Below are 27,831 nucleotides of genomic sequence, written 5' to 3' on the forward strand. Positions count from 1 at the left end.
GGGGATCAGAAGTGTCCAGGGAGAGCTGCCATGTAAATAGGGCAATCACTGGCCTCACTGGCATGATCTGTGAGTTAAGACTTGAAGGACATGAGGGACTTCGCCATGCAGATAGCTGGGAGAAGAGCGCCATAGAAGGAAAAGGGTGCGCAAATGCCCTGCTGCAGGATCCTGCCTGGTGGAATGAAGGAAGTGCAGGAAGGCCTGTGCAAGGTGGGAAGGGCAGGAAATGGGTCTAAAAGATAACAGACTCTGAGAAGATCTGAGCCTTGCCCATCATTTTAAGGACTGTGGTGTTTGTTGACTCCAAACACAGAAAGCCATCAAAGTCTCTGAGTGATAGGGCTCGATTTATGTCTATACGGGATTGCTCTGGCTGTAGAGTTGAGGGGAGACAGTAGTGGAAGCAGGAAAAAAGGCTTTTGAGATCATGCGTGTGAGAGGCAAGGATGGGAGCCAGGGAGGCGGAGAGGAACTGGTCCAGATTTGGACACGTTTTGAAAACAGAGTTGATGGGTTTCCTTGGCTGACTGAGCTGAAGTATGAGAAAAGAGAGGCGCGGTGGATAACTCTAAGGTTGGAGTGGCCAACCAAGACAGCGAAGAGTGTGGGTGAAACAGCTTTGGGGAAAAGATAATTCATTCCATTTGGCATGTTAAGTCTAGTTGAATTGCAGCTCTTTGACTTATAAGCTTTGTGACCTCAGGCAAATTATTTAACCTCTTTGAACCTTAATTTTCTCACCATCAACTGGGATAATGATACGTAAGGATTAGGCTTGATATACAAATTTTGATGCAATAACATGTAAATCACTTAACAAAGTCTGGAGCAGTAAGTGCTCCCTAAAGAATAGTTGTGGCTGCCTTCCTTCTCATCGAATCATGAAGAAGTCACACAGGCCACTGTCTTTTGACGCAGTTCATCAGAGCCTGCCTACACCTGTGACTTCACCAGCGCTGAGTTAGAGCTGGGAGGCCTGCACACCCCAGGCCCTCATGATCAGTGCCGGTGACCGATCCACACGTGTGTCACACGTGGCACATCACGTGAGGCCAGTGCGAGAAGTTCAAGCCAAGGGCTCCTGGAGGACTGCTGTACTATAACTTCTCTGGGGATTAAAGAAAATGCTTAAGATAAGCAGCAGATATTAAATTAACATCTTCCCCAAATCAAATGTCTGAAAGTCAGGATCTCCCTCGCAGAAGTTACTGAGACTTGGCAGTATTTAAAGGGTCTCTTGCCAAATGGAGGGAATATGAGGAAAAGAAATGTAAATATATTTAAAGTTACTAGAAGGCTAGAATTCATTTTGTTTAAAAAATGCATTCTAAATGGGTTTGATTGTGTCCCGAAATACCCACTGCCGTGAGCGTAGGAACTGGATCAGAGGCATTGCTGATTGAATGTTCTGAGACTTCAGACTTTTCCTCTGCCTTTCCCCTGCTTCCACAAGAGACACTTCAGCAAGGTGGAGAGAAAGATGGACCGGAGCAAGAAGCTCAAAGCAAAGCGCAAACGGTGGATTCAAAACCTGAGTTCTATCATTTATAAACTCTTGTGACTTTCAGCTGTGATGTCCCTTCTCTCTCTCTCCATTTCTTCATCTGCAAAATGGAAGTACTGCCATCACGTCACAGAATTCAGAAATGAGGGCATCTGGACAATCTGTTTTATATTAGACCAAAGATTATCCATTACAGTATCTTTTTTTTTCTCTAAATCTCGCTCTCTGATGATAATAAGAATTTCATTTTTACCAGTATTATTTTTTGCTGCACTGCAAGACTTGTGGGATTTTAGTTCCCTGACCAGAGATTGAACCTGAGCTGAGGCAGTGAGAGCACTGAGCCTTACCTGCTGGGCTGCCAGCATGCATGTGCCAAGTCACACATGTGACCACATGGACCACAACCTGCCAGGCTTCTCTGTCCATAGGATTCTCCAGCAAGAATACTGGAGCGGGTGGCCATGCCCTCCTCCAGGGGATCTTCCTGGCCCAGGGTTAGAACCCACGTCTAATGCAGCTCCTGCATTGCAGGCGGATTCTTGACCACCAGGGACCACCAGGGAAGTCACAATAACAGGAACTTAACACTTCATGAGAATCAGCAGAATGGAGTAATGAAAACTTGGAGGAGAGAGCAGGGCTGGACTTCCAGATGTCCTCCCTATAACTTTTGGGCAGTCATTAATCTCTCTGAGCCTTGGTTTCCTCTTGGCTACTGTTACCTTTTTGGAAGTCACTTTGTCTCCACCCTCTCAGGATTTTGGTCAGGAGGGAGCTTAGTAGTTGCATGGCCTAATTTCTCAGCAAAGCTTTCTCTCCACCCTACTTCTGAGTTAGTGAGTCACTTCCTTTTTTTGAATTGAAATCTTAGTTATTTAGGTTGTAAGTAGGGGAATAGACCACAGGCAGTAAACAGATTAGCAAAGAAAGAACTCATAGTCCAAATGGGAAGTGATTAAAGTATGAGTAAGAACCACTGAGAGGCTGGGCTAAAGAAATGTTAAAAAAAGAAATGTCAGGATTATAGTGGTTGTAGACCAACCAGGAGAGAAGGAATGACATGAAAAGAAAAACAAATAACAAATTGAGAGTTAAAAATATATATATCTTCAGCAGTATTAAGCAGGAAACTGAGTTATACAAATACAAGGTAAGAAATGGTCAGATGAAATTCTGTATAGCATTTTTCAGTGAGCGTCAAAAGATATCGACATGAATGTTGGTAAGAACCCAGACTAAATTTCTCTCTCACGTCATGCTCAAACACAGCAATTATTTCTTTAATTATATAAGATCTGTATAATCACCGCAAAAACATACCAGTAAAAGTTTCAGTACATGGATTTATGCCAGCAAGCCTCTTTGATGTTCCGAAATCAGAAATCTTGAGAACACCACTATAGGTATTAATCAACACATTGTCACCCTAGAGAAGAAAGAACTTTAATCAGAAATGTTATCTTTCTCCCAATACTGTTTGTTATTGGCTTGAAAGTCTAATAATAAAAGGTGTCCTTACAGCAAAAAGGACACTATTTCTAGATTCTTCCTTAACAGTAACATCAGTAGTGAATTATTGACACCATTTTTGTTTACATACTATCAGTTCATAATCTGCTAGTCAGGTCACAAGGTGAAACAAGGTTTATAGATAGTAGGGACTACTTGTGTTTGATATGAGTATGATTAGCTAAATTATGATATTTATACCTTCCTAGTACTTGACTTATTCTATGTTGTTTTACTTCTTTTCCTGGAATATTTAGGGGCAGCACAAATAAATGGACTTTCGTGTTAGTTTTAGCGTAGTAATATTAACTTACTTTCACTAGTCCAATTTTGTTATAAATTTATTAGTTCTAAATTTTCCCTTCTTAAGGAGAATTTCATAGATTATCTAATTTTAGTTCAACCCAGGAGTATATGATATCTGTGAGAAGTGGGGATTTTATTTTTTTCCTTCTAACTATTCCTCCATTAATTGAACAAGTTTTTATTGAGTAGCTACTATGGGCAAGGATACAAAGATTAACCAGCCTACAAGACACTTGGGAGCAGGGACCATATCCTTGTTAACTTTGCTTTGTTGAGCTTCCGGCCCCATGGAGCACCTCAAATAGTGCCAGCCATGAAGTGGAAACTCAATCTTTGTTGGCTGAACATGGTTAAGGAGTTTATTTCTTGAGTAAAAGCGATAAGACACGACTATCAATAACTGACCCATGGCAGAATGATATATATCTGCTGTTTCTAGGATTTATTTATCATTCCAAATTAGTTTTCATAAGAAAAACAATTTTTGCAAATAAAACAATTACCCATCAAAGACCTTACAAGAATGAATCCTAGTGCAACCTACCTTTATATCCCGGTGAACTATCTGATTGTCATGGAGGTATTTTAATCCTTCCAGTATTTGCTTTGTATAAAAGCCGATTGTTTGCTCATTGTCTTTCAGTGGGCCCCATTTGGAACGAAGGAGAGCAGAAAGACTTCCTGTAAGTAGGGAGAAACAGTGGATAAAATCTTATTTGAATGAATTCTTTAAAGCATGTTAGTATTACAATATTAAGCTAACATTTATTGGCTATCAACAGTGGCCCATGTATTATACTAGACACAGTACTTGGGTTCAAATATAAATAGGCAAGTCCCTGCCCTGTTGATGGTTTTTATGAAATACAGTTGAAAAGGCTACTTGGGGCTTCCCCAGTGGGTCAGTGGGTAAAAAATCTGACTACAGTGCAGGAGATGCAGGTTTGATCCCTGGGTTGGGAAGATCCCCTGGAGAAGGGAATGGCAACTGACACCGGTATTCTTGCCTAGAGAATCCCATGGACAGAGGAGCCTGGCAGGCTATATAGTCCCTACAGTGGCAGAGTTGGACACGATGGAAGCAACTTAGCACACACACACAAAAGACCACTCAGTTTGCAAACCTTAATCCAAGTCATAATGATTGATACAAGAACAGTTCTGATATTTATTTATCGTCTCCCAATAAACCGTAGGGACTTCCCTGATAACTCAGTTGGTAAAGAATCCATTTGGGTTTGATCCCTGGGTTGGGATGATCCCCTCGAGAAGAGAAAGGCTACCCATTCCAGTATTCTTTCCTAGAGACTTCCATGGACTCTATAGTCCATGGGATCACAAAGAGCCAGGCACGACTGAACAGCTTTCACTTTCACTAAACTGTAAGGTAATGGCATATGCCAACATTTCATTTACATTTACACAAATTAAGACCTGTAAACTAATAAATTCCATTCAGTTTTACTCTTCAAGACCCTAGAAACATACTTTTTTAAAAAGTTAGTTGTTTTTTTTTTGAGGTTTTCTTAAACTTTATCTATTATTTTTATTGAGGTATAGTTGATGTACAGTATTATGTTTCAGGTATATAACATCTGAAATTTTTAAAGGTTATTTTCCATTTATAGTTATGATCAAACATTGGCTATAATCCCTGGGTTGTGCAATATATCCTTGTCGCTTATTAATTTTCTATATAGTAGAAACCTATACTTTTTAAAGAAAGAAAACCATCTCTTACCTCCTGGGACCTGCTCCATGAAGATTTTAATGAAACCATTTTCACTGAAAGAGCCCAGATACTGGACAATATTTTTGTGCTTCAGATGCTTATGCAAGGCTATTTCTTCATGCAGGGGCTGGGAGTATCTGAAAGATATGCAAATGTCAGTGAGCTAATGATGTCAGACCTTCTTGTATAAATTTAAGCAATACAAATGGGAAATTCCAGCTAAATGAATTCACCCATACATGAAATAAAATATGACCATTGAAGGCCTTTATTTCTCATCACATAAATTCTGTGAAGCTGGAGCCCTGGTAGGGTGTGAGGGGAACTGTGTCAGATACTAGTCTAGGTCTTTGTATATATTAGCTCATTTCTCACAACTCCATGAGAAGGTATTCCTAAGATGCCCATGTTACAGATAAGGAAACTGATTCACAGAACTAACCTGTCCAAGATTTCCAAGCTAGTAAGTAACAGAACTAAGATCTGAACCCAGGAGAACTGAAATCACCCACACAGCTCACTGTCACATTCATATGACCTTCTATTCCATTAGCTTCACAAGTTTATTATTTCAGGAGATTCTTTCCCAGGAAGACAAAATTGCAAATAATTTTAATATTCATTCCAGAACTTACTGAAAGGTCCAACAACTCTTCAGTAAAAAAATATAGAACCATTTATATGCCAAGTCTCCTTGATTCTATTCCATCCAGTTCTACTCTATCATCATTTTTTACTCATTCCTAGCTGAGCCTCCATACTGAAAGACCAGCTTCAGACCAGACTTCAAAATCATGTACTTGGTATATATCGCTTTATTAAATTTTATGATGAAAGAATTTTATACTTCTGGAACAGACAGAACAACATTTTTGATGATTTTCTGAAGTACTATGAAGTCTGTAGACTTTTAACAATCCTGAATATTAATATATTGTCATATATTATGTTAATGTAATTATTGTATAACTTAACTGTGGTATGGTGCCAGCAATGATGAACAGAGACTCATAGGTATTTCCTAATTTTTTTTCTGTTGCATGATGGAAGCTACAGGTGTGAAAGGCACTTACTATAACATAAACTATAAGCTGGATGCCTCATAATTTGCTTCAGTGCTACACGCAAGAAATGCTCAAATTTTACAGAGGCAAATCCATATAAGCAGAATGGATTTCTTGGAATGACCATAACAAATACTAGAATCAGTTAGTATTGAATAACATTAGTAGGTTACAAAAACCCAAATTCATTTAATTATTTTTAAAATATATTTAAAATTTTTATTTATTTAATTGACTTAGCCATGCAGCTTGCAGGAGCTTAGCTCCCCGATTAGAGGCTGAACCCAGGTCCCAGAAATGAAACTGCCAAGTCCTAACCTCTGGACCACAAACAGATTTAATTTAAACAAACTTTTATAACCTGTGAAACACTTCTCAGAAAGCTGCCAGCAACAGCCCAAAACTGACTTGTATATTAGACCTCTTACTCATTTTACTTTTCTTCAGAATTGTTCTAGGAGCTAAAGGCTTGTATTAAACTAAACCCCTTAACAAGATATCAGTTAGGGACAATACCATTTTGACTATTGCTAGAATGAGACAATGCAAGAAATACCAGTATATAATGTTACCAAGGAGATCCTTAGGTAATGACTCTCAACTATGAAGACATTTACAAGTTACTTTTCCCATGAAGTTTAAAATGCTTTATTAATGCTAGTTAATGAGATCACTCTTGCTATGCATGAGATAAATCACTGGCAATATTAGGCCAATTCTTCAGATTTGGTAGATCAAGATGACTGCATAATCCGAAGCAAAAGGCTCACTCGGTTTATGACAAATAATTAAAAGGCTCTGACCCCCTGACAACCTATTAAATATCAATCATAAATGTTGAAATATAAGATCATGAAGAAATAAATATACAACACACACTTCTCAAGATGACTGCATAATCCAAAGCAAGAGGATCACTCAGTTTATGACAAATAATTAAAAGGCTCCGACCTCCTGACAACCTATTAAATATCAAGCATAAATGTTGAAATATAAGATCGTGAAGAAATAAATATACAACACACACTTCTCCTTATGTAACCAAAGGATAGCTCAAAAATTACAATAATAGAATTCATCCTAGCTGAGAATAAGGACTCTTCTCCAGTGTGGAAACGATTAGTAACACTAGCAATTCTCACTAAATGTAAGTGAAAGTGTAAGTACCGCACACTGAATAAGCATGAAATTATAATTTGTTCAGGTCAATAAGCAACACTTGTCTGTGGGAATTATAAGAAAATCCCATTTCTTCTCAATTACTTGTGATAACAGAAAGAAAAATGGTATAGACATTCAAAGATACTTAAATATGCACTTAGCTTTGAAAAATTAATATATCATACATGTCTCCAGAGCACCTCTCCTGACTCAAATTCCCACTATAACCATCCAAAGCAGTGAAGTTCCCAAACTTGGCTGGCCATTTTGCATCTCCTGGAAGGATTTTTTAAATATCAACGTCTATGACCTACCCCAGAATTTTGGAGGTTATGGCTTGAGCATCAGTATTTTTTAAAAGTTCCCCAGGTTCCTCTAACACACAGCTGGGTGGAAATACCTGACCTAGGACAATAGTTGACAAATGTGTAGAATGTTAGCAGAAGCCAACTCGAGATGTACGACTAGCTGGGACAAATTATGAGAGTGTCCTTAGAATCCAGCAGCTTGCTCTTGTGACTACTCTGATGCTCTAACGAAGCATTTTTAGAGTGTGAGAGAACCACAGAAGAAGCTGCTTTTGTTGCTATGATCCTTCACTACAGATGGTAGTGTTTAGTGTACATTGGATTATGCATTATTCACACCCATCCTACCATCTGAGCAATTATCCTTTGTAACTGCGACTTTTTTAAAAGCCACCTTGAAACTCTCTAGGTCACAAAGGTGGAAATGCTTTCTGTGTTGTATCTCTCAATAACATGATAGACTTCACCTTAATCTTCTCTTAGAGGTAACAAAAAGATGCCCCACAGCAACTGTTCAAGAGAAGGGCTTGTCATGCAAGTGTTTTCAAACAAACCACATTATGCCAAATGGATCTTCGCTGGTGTTGGTGTACTCTGTGTATGCACAGTGGTAGCTGAATAAACTTAAGCTCCAAAGACAGTTTTCAAAGTGGTTTTCTTCCAAGTGACTAGTTACATTTATCTGGTGGTGGGGAGGAAGGTGATACTACTAAAGACAATCCTTTTAAATTTTATATCGCTTAAAAATCCACTCTATGTATCAATATATAATACTTAAGAACCTATAAGACTATTTGATGAAAATTTTAATATAACAGACACACGCATATATATATATTCCCTATATATATATAGGGATATATATACTAGATATAAATGTATCTAGTGAATAGTTTCTATCACCATCCCAGAAGAATTCATACTTACGTCTCATGAGTTAACCAAGGAGAAATTGCAAAAATACCATAGACAACCTAAAACTGAATTTACTGTCTACCTATCTAATATCTGTTCCTCCCTCTTTCTGTGATTTTGTTTGGAGAAACAACCAGCCAACTTAAAAACCACTGAGTTTCTAACCTCCCTTGTAGTCAGGAGTGGTCACTTTGGGCCAATGAAACAAGAGGTGAAAATAGGCTGGACATTCCTGAGAAAGTTCGTTTTCCTTTTCCCTCTTCCTGTCTGGAATGCAGATAAGGCAGAGTGACCACCTGTCAGGAAGTCACATACCAAGATGGAGACCAAGGATGGCAAGGCAGAAAGAGAGCTGAGGCCTGGGACACTGGTTATAGGGGAAAGAGGGGTGTCTTTTTGAGCTTGTGGTAATCAGAGAAGGCATCTCTGAGGGCTTGGGAACTGAACTTGGGACCTAATTGATGACAACGAGGCAATTCCACCAATATGTGGTATTGGCGGTCACTGTGGCTGCAGAGGAGGAGGCGAGGCCACAGAGGGAGGCAGGTGTCTGTGTTAAGGTTCCTGGGTTTTGTGTTGTAAGAACTCACAGCTAAGTTTTAAGCAGTAATGACATGATGTGATTTCAACTCGAGAAAGAGCTCTGTGCAGTCTCTGAGGAAGGGATTTCTCTAACAGTCTTTGTCAGGACCAAAGACTCACAAGAGTGTGGGACTGCCCTACGACTGTCTCTCCAGTGTTGGGGGACAGTGGTTTTGCCCTGTGACGTCACTTTTCTGATGGCGTCAAGAAGAGTCGTTGATTTCTCAGTTGGTCCAACTTTCCACCTTCAGTTTAGAATGGAGTGCTAACTTCCAATGTCCTTAACACACCTGACTGGAAACTGGAACTTCTGGTTCAAACCATTTTAGCTGGTGCTCATTCCCCATATATCCATATAATAAACCAATCACGATGAAACATAACCTGAGCCCAACACACACTGGGCCATTCCCTTTTCTACTCTTTGAAAGTCCTAGTTACCACGGAGATGCCATCCTTCCCCAACAGTCTTGGGCCTGAATCACTGAGTGACGCAGCAGCTAAACCTCAGAGGGAGCTAATTAAAGCCACAGAGTTTTCAGACAGTTTCATTAATTAGAATATCACCAAAATATTTTGTAAATGCTATTAACAACTGAAATACCTTAGAAAGCAGCTTTGATTAGTCACAATTACTGTACCTGCTGTCTCTCTCTGGGATTTCCTTAATGGCGATTCTGACTTGGTTGCTCAGATCTCGACCTGCATAAACTATCCCATAAGTGCCTTTTCCTAAAACGACTCTGTCACCATTTTCATCATATTCATAGTCATACTACAGAAGGGCAAAGGGGGAGAGAAGATTGAAACGTTAGCTGCAGTCCACATTTGAAACATCAACTTTTTCCAAGAGCATTTTTCCTTATTTTATCAAATGGTTTTAACAAGGAAAACAATAAGATGAGGTTCTAAAGAACAGTTTCAAGAACCAAAGAATAAACTTAACACAGAGCATCATGTGTTCTTATTTTCCCAACTGTGACAAACACCGGGCGGTGGAGGGTGGGGGCGGCAGAGAGGGACTATGTATTGAAATCCATAGAAGCGCTCCTCCAAAAGCCCACTTGGATTCTTTACCCATTGAATCCTGTTGATCACTGATTCTGAAGATGTGTATGATTAGCATCCATGTCTCTCAATAGCTATCTCAATAGCTATCAAACTTTTGTTTTTCAGCTGTTGGTACCGTCAAAGCATTTCACACTCTTCCAGGAGAAGAAAACCACTCAATGGCTTTGAGTAAGAAGAAACTTTGAGGTCTTCAGTTCAGTTCAGTTCAGTCGCTCAGTCATGTCCAACTCTTTGTGACCCCATGAATCGCAGCACGGAGGCCTCCCTGTCCATCACCAACTCCCGGAGTTCACTCAGACTCACATCCATCAAGTCAGTGATGCCATCCAGCCATCTCATCCTCTGTCGTCCCCTTCTCCTCCTGCCCCCAGTCCCTCCCAGCATCAAAGTCTTTTCCAGTGAGTCAACTCTTCGCATGAGGTGGCCAAAGTACTGGAGTTTCAGCTTCAGCATCAGTCCTTCCAAAGAAATCCCAGGGTTGATCTCCTTCAGAATGGACTGGTTGGATCTCCTTGCAGTCCAAGGGACTCTCAAGAGTCTTCTCCAACACCACAGTTCAAAAGCATCAATTCTTCGGCACTCAGCCTTCTTCACAGTCCAACTCTCACATCCATACATGACCACAGGAAAAACCATAGCCTTGACTAGATGGACCTTAGTCAGCAAAGTAATGTCTCTGCTTTTGAATATGCTGTCTAGGTTGGTCATAACTTTTCTTCCAAGGAGTAAGCGTCTTTTAATTTCATGGCTGCAGTCACCATCTGCAATGATTTTGGAGCCCAAAAAAATAAAGTCTGACACTGTTTTCACTGTTTCTCCATCTAGCTGACAATAATAAGCAAGGATTATTTGTACTTTACCCCTGTTCCCAATTCCCCAAGACTCAAAACATTTTAAAAATGAAAAATGGGGACTTCTCTGGCAGTCTGGTGGTTAGGACTCTGTGCTTCCACTGCAGGGGCCATGGGTTCTATCTCTGGTCTGGGAACTAAGATCCCACATGCCTCGTGGCATGACTAAAAAAAATAGAATAAACGAAAAAAATTTTTAATGTAAAATTAAAAAAAATTTTTAATTAAAAAAATTTTTTAAAAGGAAAAACTTCATTTTTGATCCAAAAAAGGAAATATCTACAGCCCTAAACCCAAAGTGGTAGCATGTCAGTTGAATACGGAAAATAGCATCAAATAAATGAAAGGGGTATAGTGACCTTTAGAACTTCCCAGGTGGCTCAGTGGTAAAGAATCTGCCTGCCAAGCAGAAGACACGGGTTCAATCCCTGGGTCAGAAAGATCCCCTGGAGAAGGAAATGTCAACCCACTCCAGCATTCTTGCCTGGAGAATCCCATGGACAGAGGAGCCTGGCGGGCTACAGTGTATAGGGTCACAAAGGAGTGGGAAACAACTTAGCAGCTAAACGACAACAACATGTGACATTTGGTAGACATCTTCTCAGACCTGGAGGCATCATCCACAGAGGCATCTTTTGTTGTGGGCTTAAACTACAGGACTCATGGTCATCAAATGATCAAGCCATGTCTATGTAGAAACCCAATGTAAAACTACAGACCAGCAGGAGAGACCATCAAAACAAGCTCCTTTCTTTGTCTGTATTTTGCCAGAGTATAAAACTAGCAGCACATAGCTAGGTTCAACTCACAGAAGGGTTTGGGTTAGCCATTAAAAAAAAAAAAACGGATTTCAAACATTCGTATATCAGCAAGTTTAAAATTAACACACAAAATAATCCAAAAGAAGATAATGATCATGGATTTTGACACTAAACTAACAACATAGTCTTAAAATATACAGAGTTGATAAAATTACAAAGAAAAATATATGCAATATAAACCATAATAGGTTCTAAATAGAACTCTTTTAGAAACCAATATATCTAGCAGACAAATTCAAAATAGAGACCCTAATGGCACAAATAACAAGTTTGGTATGGTAAATACAGAGATAGCTACAAATTCCTTCCATACATATATGAAAAATATAAAATAATTAGTCACATATTAGGCCACAAAGAAAATTTCAACAAATTTAAAAAATTTTGACTAAAAATAAGACAGCCAACAACTCTATTTGAAAACTGAGCATTGCAATTTAAAATTATCAAGGGATTAAAAAATAAATGATCATGGGAATTACAAAGTAGTTGAAAAAGAATGACAAGGAGAGCATTGCACATCAAAAACCTCAGATTTAGAACTATGTATATAAAAATTTTCACAGTTTTAAAGAATTGCATTAGAAAACAGAAAACTTTTTAAATGATCAAGTTAAATGGTCAAGAAAATACAAAAAGAAGAATATATTACTATCCAAAGAGTAGAAGAGTTTCTGGTTTTGGCAATATGGTAGGCTATGTACACGAAAATGTTCCCACCAAAAAAACCTAGACAAAATTAAACAGACATACTTTAAATGTCTAGTGTGTGTGCTCAGTCATGCCCAACTCTTTGCTACCCCATGGACTGTAGCCCACCAGGCTCCTCTGTCAATGGGATTTTTCCAGGCAAGAATACTGAAGTGGGTTACCATTTTCTACTCCATTAAATGCCTACCCGGGCTTATAAAAAAGTAAAGAAGACTTCTGCTGCTGCTAAGTCGCTTCAGTCGTGTCTAACTCTATGCGACCCCATAGACGGCAGCCCACCAGGCTCCCCCGTCCCTGGGATTCTCCAGGCAAGAACACTGGAGTGGGTTGCCATTTCCTTCTCCAATAAAGAAGGCTTCTAGGAACTAGAAATTAAAAGGAAAAGGGACACTAAAGGGATAATCACAAGAACTGATGACCTTGCAGTCCAAGTGCTGGGGATGAAGTCTTCTAGATTTATAAATCTAGGGCAGAGGTTGGCAAACAGTTAAAGGGCCAGATATTGATTATTTTCAGATTTGTGGGCCATACGATCTCCATGGCAGCAACTCAACCCTGCCATTGTCAGTAGCTCAGTCAATACAGAAGCAAGAGGGCATGGCTGTGTTCCAGTAAGACTTTATTTACCAAGAGAAGTGGTGGGCTGGTTTTGGTGTCTGGGATACAGTTCATCAATTCCTTATCTGAGATTTTGGTCTTAATGCTCACTGGGTATAGGAAATGAAACTTTGTGTCTATGGAAAGTGAAGAGATGAAACACACAAAACCAGGCTCCTTGAAAGACTATAATTTGGTGAAAGGGTAGATTAGAAAAAAGTCAGCCCACTGCACTGAGAAACAAAAAGAAAACTTTGTCTGTCTTAGATTAAGCTCTGAGTGGACAAAGTCTCCTCTGAATACTTTCAACCACTGGCTGACACTCTGCTGTCTGGAGCTCAAATGGACACTTGTCATTAATATCCATAATCTGTATCAAGCCTGGAAAATTCCTGGAGTGACAACAGAAACAAAGCAAAACATTTAAAAGGAAGACTCCTTTAACACAGGCTATAAAGGATCCACCAGTGAAATTAAGCTCATAATCCAAAATTTAAAAATATATAACAAAATAACTCACCATCAGTGAGTACTGGTTGAGTTTGACAAATATCACTCTAAAATAAGTACATTTAACATAAAGATATAAAATAAGAAATCCAAAATATGAGGAAAGAATGAAAAGTGAAAGTGACTCAGTCATGTCCAACTCTTTGGGATCCCATGGACTGTATAGTCCATGGAATTCTCCAGGCCAGAATACTGGAGTGGGTAGCCTTTCCCTTCTCCAGGGAATTGTCCCAAATCAGGGATCAAACCCAGGTCTCCCACATTGCAGGTGGATTCTTTATCAGCTGAGCCACAAGGAAAGCCCAAAAATACTGGAGTGGGTAGCCTATCCCATCTCCAGGGGATCTTTCTGACCCAGGAATCAAACCAGGGTCTCCTGCATTGCAGGCGGATTCTTTACTAACTGAGCTATCAGGGAAGCCCTTGAGAAAAGGATAAAGACACTCTAAAAAGGGCCAGACAGACTTGAGACAGACTCAAACCTAACCTCCAGAAATTGAGCCCTAAATAGGAAAAGATAAATATTAAATTCCCACTCAGATATGATATAGGGAAACTACAAAATATCAAAGGCAAAGAGAGGATGATAAAAGAGAGAGAATTTAAAAAAAAAAAAAAAAGAACAAATAACCCACAAAGGCAGGTAATCTGGTTACTCTGTAATTCTCCGGGGTACACTTTCTCAATTTGAGAGGCTACTATCACAAAGGATGAGGAAGATGGAGGGCGTATTGTTACCAGCTCATTTATTTGCTTCCATGAGGTTTCCAAGCCTTGATAGAGGCAATCAGGTTGTATTCTTTTGGAGAATGCTACGCCCACTACCGTGGCAGGACTTGGTGAACACGGACCTCCCTATCATGGACCCTACCCTACCAGAGGAAAGAGGCCAAGCTCTGGAAAAGAGATGCCTGCTTTCTCTGTGGCAACACTTTACCCAATGTACATTAGAGAATACTCCTATTCTAGCAATCTGACATATGGCTAAAGATTGTCCTTAGACCAGAGGAGAAAAACAGTTATGTTTACAGGATGAGAGAATGGGAAACAGGGATAGTTTAGCAAATTCTCCAGACTGGAAGATACTCCAGCAAAGAAGCAGTACACACAGTCCAAAAATTCTACTTGAAGGAGCCCAAGTCTCTATATCCAACTCTTGGTCCAGACTTTCGCCATGCTATACCATGCATGCTGGAAATCTACCAGCCAGGACCCAGGCTGGCAGGAGGCAGGACAGGGACCATCATCAAAGTCCTGTAACTCATCTTTGCCAGTGTGGTCTATCAAAGGGAGGGAAACCTCCACACTGAACCTAGTACTACCACCACCTTACGTTATTATAATGCACTGGTAGTGTAGTTGCCAAGTCGTGTCTGACTCTTGCAACCCCATAGACTCCATGCCAGGCTTCTCTGATCATGGATTCTCCAGGCAAGAATACTGGAGTGGATTGCCATTTCCTTCTCCAGGGGATCTTCCTGACCCAGGAAATGAACTCAGGTCTCCTGCATTGCAGGCAGATTCTGAGCCGACTGAGCTATGAGGAAAGCCCCTTTTATAATGCACTATATAATTTTAATTATTATAATTAAAAGAAAAAATATCAGCTTTCAATAATCTACCTCATTTGATGATCATAATAAGCCTGTGTCATAGCAGGAAAAGTCTATGATTAGCTCCAGTTTACAAATGATAAAAAATATCTTCCACTGAAAATACATGAAAATGGTGGCTTATACCTAGCCCATCAGATCCTGCCAAGGCTGTAGGACAATCTTTTTTTACAGTTATCAACATTAAAAAAACTAAGATCATGGCATCCAGTCCTATCACTTCACGGCAAATAGATGGGGGAAAATGGAAACAGTGGCAGATATTATTTTCTTGGGGTCCAAAATCACTGTGGACAGTGATGGCAGCAACAAAATTAAAAGACTCTTGTCCATTGGAAGAAAAGCTATGACAAACCTGGACAACATATTAAAAAGCAGAGACATCACTTTGCCAACAAAGATCATATAGTCAAACCTATGGCTTTTTCAGTAGTCATTTATGGAAGTGAGAGTTGGACCATAAAGGCTGAACAACGAAGAATTAATGCTTTTGAATTGTGGTGCTGGAGAAGACTTTTGAGAGTCCCTTGGACAGCAAGGAGATCAAACCAGTCAATCCTAAAGGAAATCAGTCTTGAATATTCATTGGAAAGACTGATGCTGAAGCTCCAATACTTTGGCCACCTGATGCAGAGAGCCAGCTCATTGAAGAGACCCTGATGCTGAGAAAGATTGAAGGCAAGAGGAGAAAGGGGTGGCAGAGGATGAGATGGTTAGATAGCATCATCAACTCAATGGACATGATTTTGAGTAAACTCGGGGAGATGGTGAAGGACAGGGAAGCCTGGTGTGCTGCAGTCTATGGGCCACAAAGAATCGGATACAACTGAGGGACTGAATAACAATAACATCAGATTCTAGATTTTCTATTCTTCATACCACCAATGCTGCAGGAAAATCTTTTTCACAGTATAAGAACTTGTAAGATATATCTCAGTTCTGTTTCCAAACACCAGTATTGTACAGATGTTCCAGCATATTCTTGGTATCCACTGAATACCCATATATATCCAAACAGACATAGGGTGTGACATCTGTTGGCCATCTTTGACTCCATTCTTCCCTTTCTCCCCAGGCCACATTGACTGCCAAATGCGGCTAGGCTGATTCTCACTGCTCTTGCTTCAGATCAGGCCCTCCTTGCTTCTGTGTGTGTGTGCGTGCTCAGTTGCTTCAGTTGTGTCCATCTCTTTGTGACACTACAGACTGTAGGCTACCAGGATCCTCTGTCCACGAAATTCTCCAGGCAAGAACACTGGAATGGGTTGACATGCCCCCTCCAGGGGATCTTCATGACCCAGGGATTGAACCCGCATCTCTTATATCTCCTGTATTGGCAGGCAGGTTCTTTACCACTAGCACCACCTAGGAAGCCCCCTAGTTTCTATATTATTCTACAAATCCTCAACAGGCCTTCCTGCTACCTCCTACCCTGTTGCTCTGTTTTCCAACTCACCCTCCAAAAAGTTGGCAGTGAACTTCCCAGTCTCAGGTTCCAAAGTGAACTTTCCACATTCATACCACTGCTTCTGCTTTACGTGTTCCTCATCACTTTCAGGATCAAATCCAGACTCCTTAGCCTGGAGTCAATACCCTTCAGTATCTCTTTGCTACCTCTGTGTCCAGCCTGCTATCTCATCAACGTCCTCCAAAAACTCCCAGGGAAGTTCCCCAGATCTTTGTGCCTTTACACATAGGCGTTTTCTACCTAAGGAGTTCTGCCTCGTCCTTTAAAATAAGGAACCTTTCTTGAACTATCCACCTAATCCTCAAAGCTGGGGTTAGATTCTGGTCTGATAGACTTCCAAGGCCTTTTGCCCTCATTCATGGAGGCATTTTTCACTCTTCTCTTAGCCCATCTGCATTCCATTCTCTACTCTGAGATCTTTGAGAACCAGGACTTTATCTTGAATTGGTCTGTCGCTAGTCTTAGCCATATCTGGACTGCAGTAGAGGTTCAGTGAATATTTGCTTAATCAATCGGGCTATAGAAAATTTAATGGGAACCTTTCCTTAGTTTGTTTTTCCACTGTGGAGCCCTAACCACTGAACCATCAGAGAATTCCCTTGATAACAACCAGATGCCAAAACAAAACATTCACCATCAGCATCCTTTTATTTTTCATTGAAAGGAGTTTTGCCACAGGAATACTTACTTAGCAGAGTGAAGAATATACAAGCCTCGATGAAACTGCTCAAGGTTTGAGCAGGAAATGCAAGGACAGGAAATTCCTGTCCCTCAGGAATGCAAGGCATCAAAAGACTGTTCTTTTTTAAAAAGAATATTAACTATAGAAGTTGCCTCCTGTTAGACAAAGTGGTCATAGTGAAACTCATAAGGGCTTTCAAAAAAACTGAACACCACTCCAATGCATGATTGCCACTCGGTTTCTTTTTTCTTCTTTGATTAATTTATTTATTTGGGCTGTGCTAGGTTCTTAGTTGTGGCTCATGGGATCTTTGCAGCAGCGAGCGGGCTTCTGAGTTGTGCCACGTGAGCTCTTATTTGCAGCATGCCAGATCTAGTGCTCCCAACAGGGATTGAACTAGGGTCCCCTGCCCTGAGAGCATGGAGCCCTACCAACTGGATCACCACAGAAGTCCTTTTCTTCTTCTTTTTCTTTTTAATTCCTTCTTCTTTTTCTTACAATATAGAGATATCATTTTAAAAGGCAGGCTTGAGAAGACTTCCAAGATCTTTAAGGACACAGAATTATCTCTGTGATGACCAGAAGTAGAAAGAGGTCTTGACCAAAGCTAAGGGTCTGTTAAATAACGAAAATGAAGGAAAAAAGGCAGGGGCTGGGGGAATCGAGTGTTTTCAAAAATAAGAATAAAATTACACTGCTTATATAGTTTGCATTCTATTTCTATGGCGATGGGTTAACAAACCAGGGGTTGCTAAGGGAGACAATTGCACTTTGAAGCAACCACGGGAATGCTTCTAGAATCAGCCTCTCCTGTTGCCTGCCCAGAACTGTCTAAACTGGCGCGCGTAGGAAGACAATCTTGACAAGGCCAAACACCAAAGCGGTGACTCATTTAGTCTTTGCCCTGTCAAGGGACTCACAGTAAAACAGTCACCTTCTAAAAAGCCATGCGCTGTCCCTGGTATTAATTACCTTAACTGAGTAGTCACCTCAAGGACTCAAGTTGTAGCTTTGCTATTTTTCTAGTCATAATGCCTTAGTAAGATGTAAATACTAAAAGCATTAATAACTAGTAATAGCATTAAGAGTAAAAATGCGGTAGGTATAAATATCTAATTCTATAGCTCTCTCCTTTCTCAGATCTTTACTCACATCTTCCCTCCTCAAGGCTTCCTTGTGTAAAATCACATTCCTGTTTCACTATAACTTCCTAAATCCTTCCCTGCTTAATTTTTCTCGTTTATGTTGATCATTACTCAAACATAGCATGCATTTTACTTATTTCCTGTCAGTCTCCCACTAGAGTGTAAGCTCAGTGAAGGCAGGGATTTCCTCTATTTGTTCTCTGCTAGATCGCCAGCACCTAAAGAGTGTCTTCCTCATAGCAGGTGTCCAACACATATTTGGTGAATGAATTGATGGGATCCACTGGGACCCCCTAATGTGGTATAAAGATTATTTTAAGATGAAAACAACTGAAGAAATAGCTGCAGAAAAAACGTTTTCTAAACATATTTTGCTGACTTAAGCAAAGCCTCTTGAAAATATAGATGCCACAATCTCCTCTCCAGGAGGTTTAGGACCTCTTATATCTGGATGAGAAATTACTAAACAAAACCTGTTTCAAAACTTTCCATACTTTCCACTTGTTTCTCATTAGTTTCCCACCATGTTGCATCCCCTTGAAGTCCTTCTAAGAACTTTTCTTTAAAAAAATTTTTTACTGTGCTTGTTTCCTTGATGTGGACCATTTTTTAAAGTTTTTATTGAACATGTTACAATATTACTTCTGTTTTATGTTTTGGATTTTGGGCCATAAGGCATGTAGGATCTTAGTTCCCTGACCAGGAACTGAACCCACATCCTTGGCATTAGAAGGTGAAGTCTCCGAATTGCCAAAGCAATCTTGAGAAAGAAGAATGGAACTGGAGGAATCAACTTGCCTGACTTCAGGCTCTACTACAAAGCTACAGTCATCAAAACAGTATGGTACTGGCACAAAGACAGACATATAGATCAATGGAACAAAATAGAAAGCCCAGAGATAAATCCACACACATATGGACACCTTATCTTTGACAAAGGAGGCAAGAATATACAATGGAGTAAAGACAATCTCTTTAACAAGTGGTGCTGGGGAAACTGGTCAACCACTTGTAAAAGAATGAAACTAGATCACTTTCTAACACCGCACACAAAAATAAACTCAAAATGGATTAAAGATCTAAATGTAAGACCAGAAACTATAAAACTCCTAGAGGAGAACATAGGCAAAACACTCTCCGACATAAATCACAGCAGGATCCTCTATGATCCACCTCCCAGAATTCTGAAAATAAAAGCAAAAATAAACAAATGGGATCTAATTAAAAGTAAAAGCTTCTGCACAACAAAGGAAAATATAAGCAAGGTGAAAAGACAGCCTTCTGAATGGGAGAAAATAATAGCAAATGAAGCAACTGACAAATAACTAATCTCAAAAATATACAAGCAACTTATGCAGCTCAATTCCAGAAAAATAAACGACCCAATCAAAAAATGGGCCAAAGAACTAAATAGACATTTCTCCAAAGAAGACATACGGATGGCTAACAAACACATGAAAAGATGCTCAACATCACTCATTATCAGAGAAATGCAAATCAAAACCACAATGAGGTACCACTTCACACCAGTCAGAATGGCTGTGATCCAAATATCTGCAAGCAATAAATGCTGGAGAAGGTGTGGAGAAAAGGGAACCCTCCTACACTGTTGGTGGGAATGCAAACTAGTACAGCCACTATGGAGAACAGTGTGGAGATTCCTTAAAAAATTGCAAATAGAACTACCTTATGACCCAGCAATCCCACTGCTGGGCATACACACCGAGGAAACCAGAATTGAAAGAGACACATGTACCCCAATGTTCATCGCAGCACTGTTTATAATAGCCAGGACATGGAAACAACCTAGATGTCCATCAGCAGATGAATGGATAAGAAAGCTGTGGTACATGTACACAATGGAGTATTACTCAGCTGTTAAAAAGAATTCATTTGAATCAGTTCTGATGAGATGGATGAAACTGGAGCCGATTATACAGAGTGAAGTAAGCCAGAAAGAAAAACACCAATACAGTATACTAACACATATATATGGAATTTAGAAAGATGGCAATGACGACCCTGTATGCAAGACAGGAAAAAAGACACAAATGTGTATAACCGACTTCTGGACTCAGAGGGAGAGGGAGAGGGTGGGATGATTTTGGAGAATGGCATTCTATCATGTATACTATCATGTAAGAATTGAATCGCCAGTCTATGTCTGATGCAGGATACAGCATGCTTGGGGCTGGTGCATGGGGATGACCCACAGAGATGTTATGGGAAGGGAGGTGGGAGGGGGGTTCATGTTTGGGAACACATGTAAGAATTAAAGATTTTAAAATTTAAAAAAAATAAAAAAATAAATAAAATAAAATCCACAAAAAAAAAAAAAAAAAAAAAAGAAGGTGAAGTCTCAATGGACTGGACTACCACTGGACTGCCAGGGAAGTCCCAAAGGCTTTTCCTATTAAGATAAATAAACTTTTAAATCTAGCTATGCAGGAATTACTTCTTTGCATATTCCCCCATACAGGAATAAACTCTTGTCTTTTCTCCTGTTAATCTTTCTTTGGTCAGTTAATTTGCAGGCCTCCAATCACTGAACATGAGTTGACAGAGGAAAAAAGTTTCTTTTTCTTGCAACGGAACAAATGAATGAGTAATAAACATATTCTTATCATACAACACCATAGTGACAGCTATTCCCAGGCAGTGCAGTAACTGTGGGTGATCAACTTCAGATCTGGTTGTTGTGGTTTAGTCACTAAATCGTGTCCAACTCTTTTGTGACCCCATGGATTGTAGCCTGCCAGCCTCCTCTGTCCATGGGATTTCCCAGGCAAGAATACTGGAGTGGTTAGCCATTTCCTTCTCCAGGGCATCTTCCCAACCCAGGGGTTGAACCTGCCTTTCCTGCATTGGCAGGCAGGTTCTTTACTGCTGAGCCAGATTTGTACAAAAATAGAAACACGAGGCCAAAGAAAAACAAACCAGAGTGCTGCTGGATGACTCTGAATTGATTTAAATGAATTCTAAACCATAATTCACTGTTAACGTTTGTGAAGCAAATCATCAAAAAAAAAAGAAATGGTAAGGTTTCATCATTCAGCAGATGTTTGAGTGAAAGGAAAACATTTCATTTGTCTTACTTGTTCCTAATCCATCACACTGGGGGCAACTTCCTCTCTATGCAGCCTGGAAACTACACAGAAACAGGTTCACAGGGCCAGCTGCTATGATTACTTCAGGCTTGTGTCAGTTTATGCCCATTCTGATAAAACAGTGAGGTACAAATGCATAAAAGAAAAAGGAGCACCACGGGAAAAGGGAGGGAGAATATATGTATGTTTGGAAGAGGCATGAGGAGGAAGGCAACATATTCTGTACTGAACACCAAAGGAACTCAGTAATTTATGGCTTCTTCCAAAAACTAAAGAAGAGAGAGGGAGAGATGAAGCAAATGGGCAGAGAGTGGCTTGATTGTGGTATTCAGCTTGATTATGGTATTCATTCTTTCATTGACTTCACATTGATTAAACAATCATCAAGCTCATTTCCCAGCATTTACTCTGCCCTCCTCCAATCTATATCCCTTTCCTCCCAGTTTGAGATATTGTTTAAACAACTCTGGTTTTGTCACTCCTCAGCTTCAAACTCTTCTAAGCCTTCTGAATGAACTGCTTGGATGCCTGATCCCCGCAAGACGATGGGGTGAAAAGGGAAAGAGGGCCACAGTCCAGCCCTGGGATGTAAATAGTCCAGTGCAGGCTACTGAACTACAGGGAAATGAAAAGAGTTAGGGCAGAGGATGGGCCAAAAATGCTGTAAGGGCAGAGAAAAGTGAAAAGATGTGGTGAAAATGGTTCAAAGTAAAAAGCAACCTTGAGTTGTATCTCAAAAAGTTAGAGTAGAGCCAAGTAGAACAAAGCAGAAAAAGCGTGTGGAGTTGGGCATCTGCAGGCCAAGTCCAGAGGCTGGAACAGCATGGCTGTTTGAATAATGGACAGGAGTTTGGCACTGCAGCACCGCAGGGTGGAAAGGAAAGGGTAAGGTACAGCCAGAGGGATAAGAACATTGTATGGTGCAGAAATCTTCTTCTAAAAAGAACAGCATCAAAGATTTTTATTTTTATTTTTTAAAATGCCATTTGCAGCGGCATGGATAGACCTAGAGATTGTCATACTGAGTGAATTAAGTCAGACAGACAAATATCATATGTGCGTATATGTGAAATCTAAAGACATGGTACAAATGAGCCTGTTTACAAAACAGAAGTTGAGTCACAGATGTAGAAAAACTTGCGTGGAACTGACATAAACACACTACTATATACAGAATAGACAACTAATAAGCACCTACTGAATAGCACAGAGAACTCTATTCATTACTCTGTAATGACCCATATGGGAACAGAATCTAAAAAAGAGTGGATATATGTCCATGTACAACTGACTTTGCTGTATGGCAGAAACTAACATGACATTGTAAATCAACTATACTCCTAAAAAAAAAAAACTTAAAATAAAAAAGCTTTTTAATTAGGGAAGTCACAGGATTAAATCTGCCTGAGAGATCTCTCCAGTGATGGCAGGGCCAGTGTTATTGATGGCAGGAGAGATAACAGGCCATATGAGAGATGATGAGGACGTGAGATAGAGGAGTGACAAAATGGAATGAAGGGGCTGGAAGAAACGCTGGCTGTGAGACTGGAGCAGAGATTCTCTGAGGTATCTGGCTTGGGTCACTGTGTAGATGCCTTTGTTCTTAGTATAGACATGAAAGGCTGGGAGAACAAAAACAAGGACCACAGATGATAAGTGTTCAAACCCTGACAGTTGACTATAATCAACTGTTCAATGAGTTTGGTGCAAATTTATTAATATAATAAATTCTTTAAGCTATGGGTTCATAACTCTTCCATTTCAAAAGATAGCCCTGAATAAAAAACATGGCCTTGAATCAAAAGAAGTTGTTTCTCTTTCTGTTTAAAAATAGAGAAGTCCTCTGAAAGTGGTATTGAGCTATATTTAAGAAACCTTGCACAGTTTGTACTAATCTTAAAATTTGTTTAAAATGTGAGCTAGGAAAGGACATGTAAGATCTTCTTGTTCAATTCTCATTTAAGGAATGGTATCATCTTAATCCAGCAGGAGTAAGAATTATGTCCAAAGTTATAAAACTGGTTATTGGCAAAGTCAGAGCTAAAACCCAAGGATCTTACTAGAATAGAGTCAGGTATGATCAATTGGCAGAAGGGTTTGACCATGACCCAAACAAGGCTGTATCCCTCCCACAATTGTACTGCTTCAAAGAAACAGCATCCAAATTCAGAAAGAAAAGCAAATCTTAACTTCGACTTCAGGTAAGTTTTTCAAACATCAGGAAGTCTAAGGTTTAGTTCAAATTTGTGGTTTACGGAACCACATTAATAGCTAATGTCTGCCAAATGCTGACATCACCCCATGAAAAGTTAAAAAACATTTTAAAAGGACATCTGATCTTTCTAAAATTTTAATTTTGTTTTGGGCCAATTTGAATTCTACCTCAAATGGAGGTGAAGATCAGAAAATAATTATTCCGCATACAAAATCTTAAACACCAAAGTAATCCTTCTCACTTATACTGTAAAGAATAGGAAGAGGAGGAATTATTTTCAGTATGTTATTCAGAGCCTGAAGTTCGAGTTCAGTTTGCAGTAATGAAATTAAGGAACAAATTTTAATCAAATATTTAGAATACTAAAAACCTGATGTTATGGTGCTAGTTGTAAAGAACCCACCTGCCAATGCAGGAGACATAATCCTGGGTCCGAAAGATCCCCTGGCTGAGGGCATGGCAACCCACTCCAGTATTCTTGCCTGGAGAAACCCATGGACAGAAGAGCCTGGGGGGCTACAGTCCATGGGGTCACAAAGAGTTGGACACAACTTAAGCGACTTAGCACATGCACACACAATGTTAGTCATGAATATTGAAAATATCTAAGAAATGTGATCAAGGGTATAATGGGGTTATCATAAGTTATACAAAAATATAAGTTAAGGTTATTTAATAACTCATATTGCATAGCTGCTCTGGCCATGAAGGGACTGCAGAGCCAAGATGGGCATCATCATCTTCACAACCCAGAACATCACTGTATCCATTCATTCATGTCATGCTACCAGAACACCCAAGACTACATCAGCAATGTCACTAGTTGTAGCAATAATAGCAAACTAAGCCAAAATACTTAAAACAAGTATGCTTGAATTCACTGTATAGACTATACGATCCACTGGGAATACTGCAGAAGCCATTCTATGTCAGAGATTTTTAATTATTCTGATAGAACACAAATGACATATAAGAAGTATAAGAGTGTTTTTCTAACATTAAAAGAATAGTGTCCCTGCACTTTCTTGAGAAGTCCTCCCAGGTGGCTCAGTGGTAAAGAATCCATCCATCTGCCAATGCAGGAGACTTGGGTTCGATCCCTGAATCAGGAAGATCCCCTGGAGGAGGAAATGGCAACCCACTCCAGTATTCTTGTTGGGAAAATCCCTGGCGGGCTACAGTCTACGGGGTTGCAAAGAGTTGGACATTACTGAGCAACTGAGCATGCATACACTTTCTTGAGAAGAGTGGGTTAGGAGCACTTTGATAAATCAGAGAGCTCTATGGTATGAGTTGTTTTTTGTGAGGTCAGCAGACCTACTAAAACCCCTGGACATTCCTAGGAAGAAAAACTGAATGTTTCCCTCCTTATCTGGCTGGTGAGTGTTCTTGGCGCTTGCAGGAGAACTGTCTGATCAGGAAGGGTATCTTGCAGAGCCCACCCCACTGATTACCACTGCATACAGATCAGGAGATCCTGACCCTGGGTCTTCTTGACAGCTCTCTGAAAAGCAATCTATCTGTCCCTCTAACAGTAGGAGACCTAGTCTTAGAAAAATTAGCCAGTGTAACTCACCACAAATTCTAAGGGAATTCAAGCCATGCTATGCTGTGCCTATAGTTAAAGGAATTTCTACAGCAGAGTCTCTGAACTGATGATTCAATCAGTTTATGAAGACCAAGCTTGCCCAACCTGGCTATCATAGTCTGGCTATGCTATGTACATTTATCATAAGATGGATTGCTTTTCAAAGAAGGATAATAAAGAATACATATCGCTGTTTTTGTTTTTTTTTAACTCAGCAATTTATGTTATTGTAAAACAACTTTAGGGGTTTTCCAATCTATCCACTTCATAATCTATTATTAATGGAAATGTTTCATTTTCATTGTTAACTTTTACCCTGGCAGTTGCTATGTATCAAGTAATGCTAAATTTAACCCAAATAAAAATAGAGATAATGAAGTACAGTCAAAAGAGCACTGATGTGGAAGTCAAGATACCTAGTTTCTAACATAATCACTTAAATAAGAAAATGTAACATTGTAAAATATTAAGCATAACAAAGTCCTGTCTATTACTTCTGCAGACAGCAAGCTAGTACATGGGGAAGATTATTTTTTTTCCAAAGTAGCTCCATCATCTTTTTATAACTTAAATGAAAAAGCATTAGGCTTATTCAGGAATAACAAAGCTACACTACTGCCAGGGTTCCTGGGTGGTGCTAGTGGTAAAGAATCCGCCTGTCAATGGGAGACATAAGGATGTGGGTTTGATCCCTGGGTTGGGAAGATCCCCGGGAAGGGGGTATGGCAACCCACTCCAGTATTCTTGTCTGGAGAATCCCACGGACAGAGGAGCCAGGTGGGCTACATTTCATATGAGGTCACAAAGGGTCAGGCATGATTGAAACAGTTTAGCATACACACACATGCATATAACTGCTGAAGAATTACAGAATTTAATTACAGACATAATTAATAATTGGTTATCATATTTACATTTCCTTTGACTGTTACCCTACCTCTATGCTTACATAAAACTTAAGTACACTGCTAGCATACAAGATGACAGTATCAAGGCGATCTAAAACATAAGTATACCAGTCAGACTGGTGCTGTAGTTCAATTTCACTTAAACATTAGAAATGTAAATTTCAATACTGCTTGAATTTAGAATTCTCTCCCAAGTCATAAAATGGGAAGGGCTTGGAGAAAACAGAGGCTCACTTCATGTCTAGAGAAGTGTCACCTTTCAGACACTGGAGATGCCCCAGGGTGAGAGTCAGCACTCTTGAACCTCCCCAATACTGGTCCTCACTGTGGTAGAACACTCTTTAACATACAGCAGACAGGCAGGATGGAGAAAACGGACACGGTTGAAAAATGGGTGTCTGCAGTGTACTATACCCAGGAGGCACAAGGAAGGGGCAACTGGGGGGAACAGCAGTGGGGTGAGTGCTATCACCTCGTCTCTTTAGTCTGTTTACCTTCCATTGTTTCAGATTCTCCAAGTAAGCATACGAATGAGGGCTGCAAACGCTTCTATCATTCAGAATTTTCACCGAATTTTGCTGGTTTGAATTGCAGCATATCTCAGAGGAGAAGAAAAATGTGCCAAGGGCACTGTGACTCTTGCATTGAGGGTTATCAACACCCTCAGAGATAAAAGCATAGTTACTCTCTATAAGATACAAAAACATGGCATTCCTAAGAGTTCTCTGATGTTTGCTTTTCAGCCCTTTTAAACCAAAGGGTTTCTCAAGGCTGTGTTTAACATTAAGGAACAGCTTATAGACTCTAGACCCTACAGACTCTAGACTCTCTACTCCTCACCCATTACTCAGGTAACATGCCTGCTCTCTCGCTCTCTCGCTCACACACACACCTTTGCTTCAGTAAAACTTGAAATAGTTCACTTAAAAACATTAGCCACAAGAGAAATTTTGTAAAAATTACCTCCAGGGAGTCACCTTCACAATCTCCTTCCTCTGTGTTTTTCCCCTTCTCTTCAGTAATGGTGTTCACCATTTCAAAAAACCTACAGAAAAAATGGGTCTGTAGTCATTCATAATAGCTAACATGTTAAATATATGCAAGCACATTTTAAAGTGACTTCAGAGCAAAAACTGGGATCTAGAGGATTCCAGCAATAAAGTATGAGCATCAGTGTGAAAAATAAGGTTTTCCAAAAAGAAAACACATGTTAGTATAATTTGACAGAAATTTCAGGCAATGTCTAACACTTCAGATAATAGTAACATGATACTTTACACAATCAGAATGGTAAGGCTAGACAAGGACAGAGAAATGTGAAGAACGTGGACTTGTGTATAAGACCAAGATTGGGAGTGTTAATACGATTTGGGACACACTCCTCCACCTCTCTGAGACTCATTCTTTAACTATAAGTGGGGAATACACGAAAATGACTTGTAAAGTGCTCAAGGCAG

At 39.8% G+C, this 27,831-nt stretch overlaps 1 protein-coding gene across 1 annotated transcript in view; it reads right to left on the reverse strand.

The window, feature by feature from the left end:
* Nucleotides 1-27,831, reverse strand: part of MAP3K5 (mitogen-activated protein kinase kinase kinase 5) — a 228,083-nt gene that overhangs the window by 42,446 nt on the left and 157,806 nt on the right. The window contains exons 14-18 of the mRNA XM_068985123.1: nt 27,338-27,419; nt 9,729-9,862; nt 5,067-5,194; nt 3,870-4,006; nt 2,831-2,936 (exon numbers count right to left, since the gene is read on the reverse strand). Of these exons, the coding sequence (XP_068841224.1) occupies nt 2,831-2,936; nt 3,870-4,006; nt 5,067-5,194; nt 9,729-9,862; nt 27,338-27,419 (587 nt within the window). The remainder of the gene's footprint in view (nt 1-2,830; nt 2,937-3,869; nt 4,007-5,066; nt 5,195-9,728; nt 9,863-27,337; nt 27,420-27,831) is intronic.

The sequence above is a fragment of the Capricornis sumatraensis genome, chromosome 13 (assembly GCF_032405125.1).
Source record: "Capricornis sumatraensis isolate serow.1 chromosome 13, serow.2, whole genome shotgun sequence".
Classification (NCBI taxonomy): domain Eukaryota; kingdom Metazoa; phylum Chordata; class Mammalia; order Artiodactyla; family Bovidae; genus Capricornis; species Capricornis sumatraensis.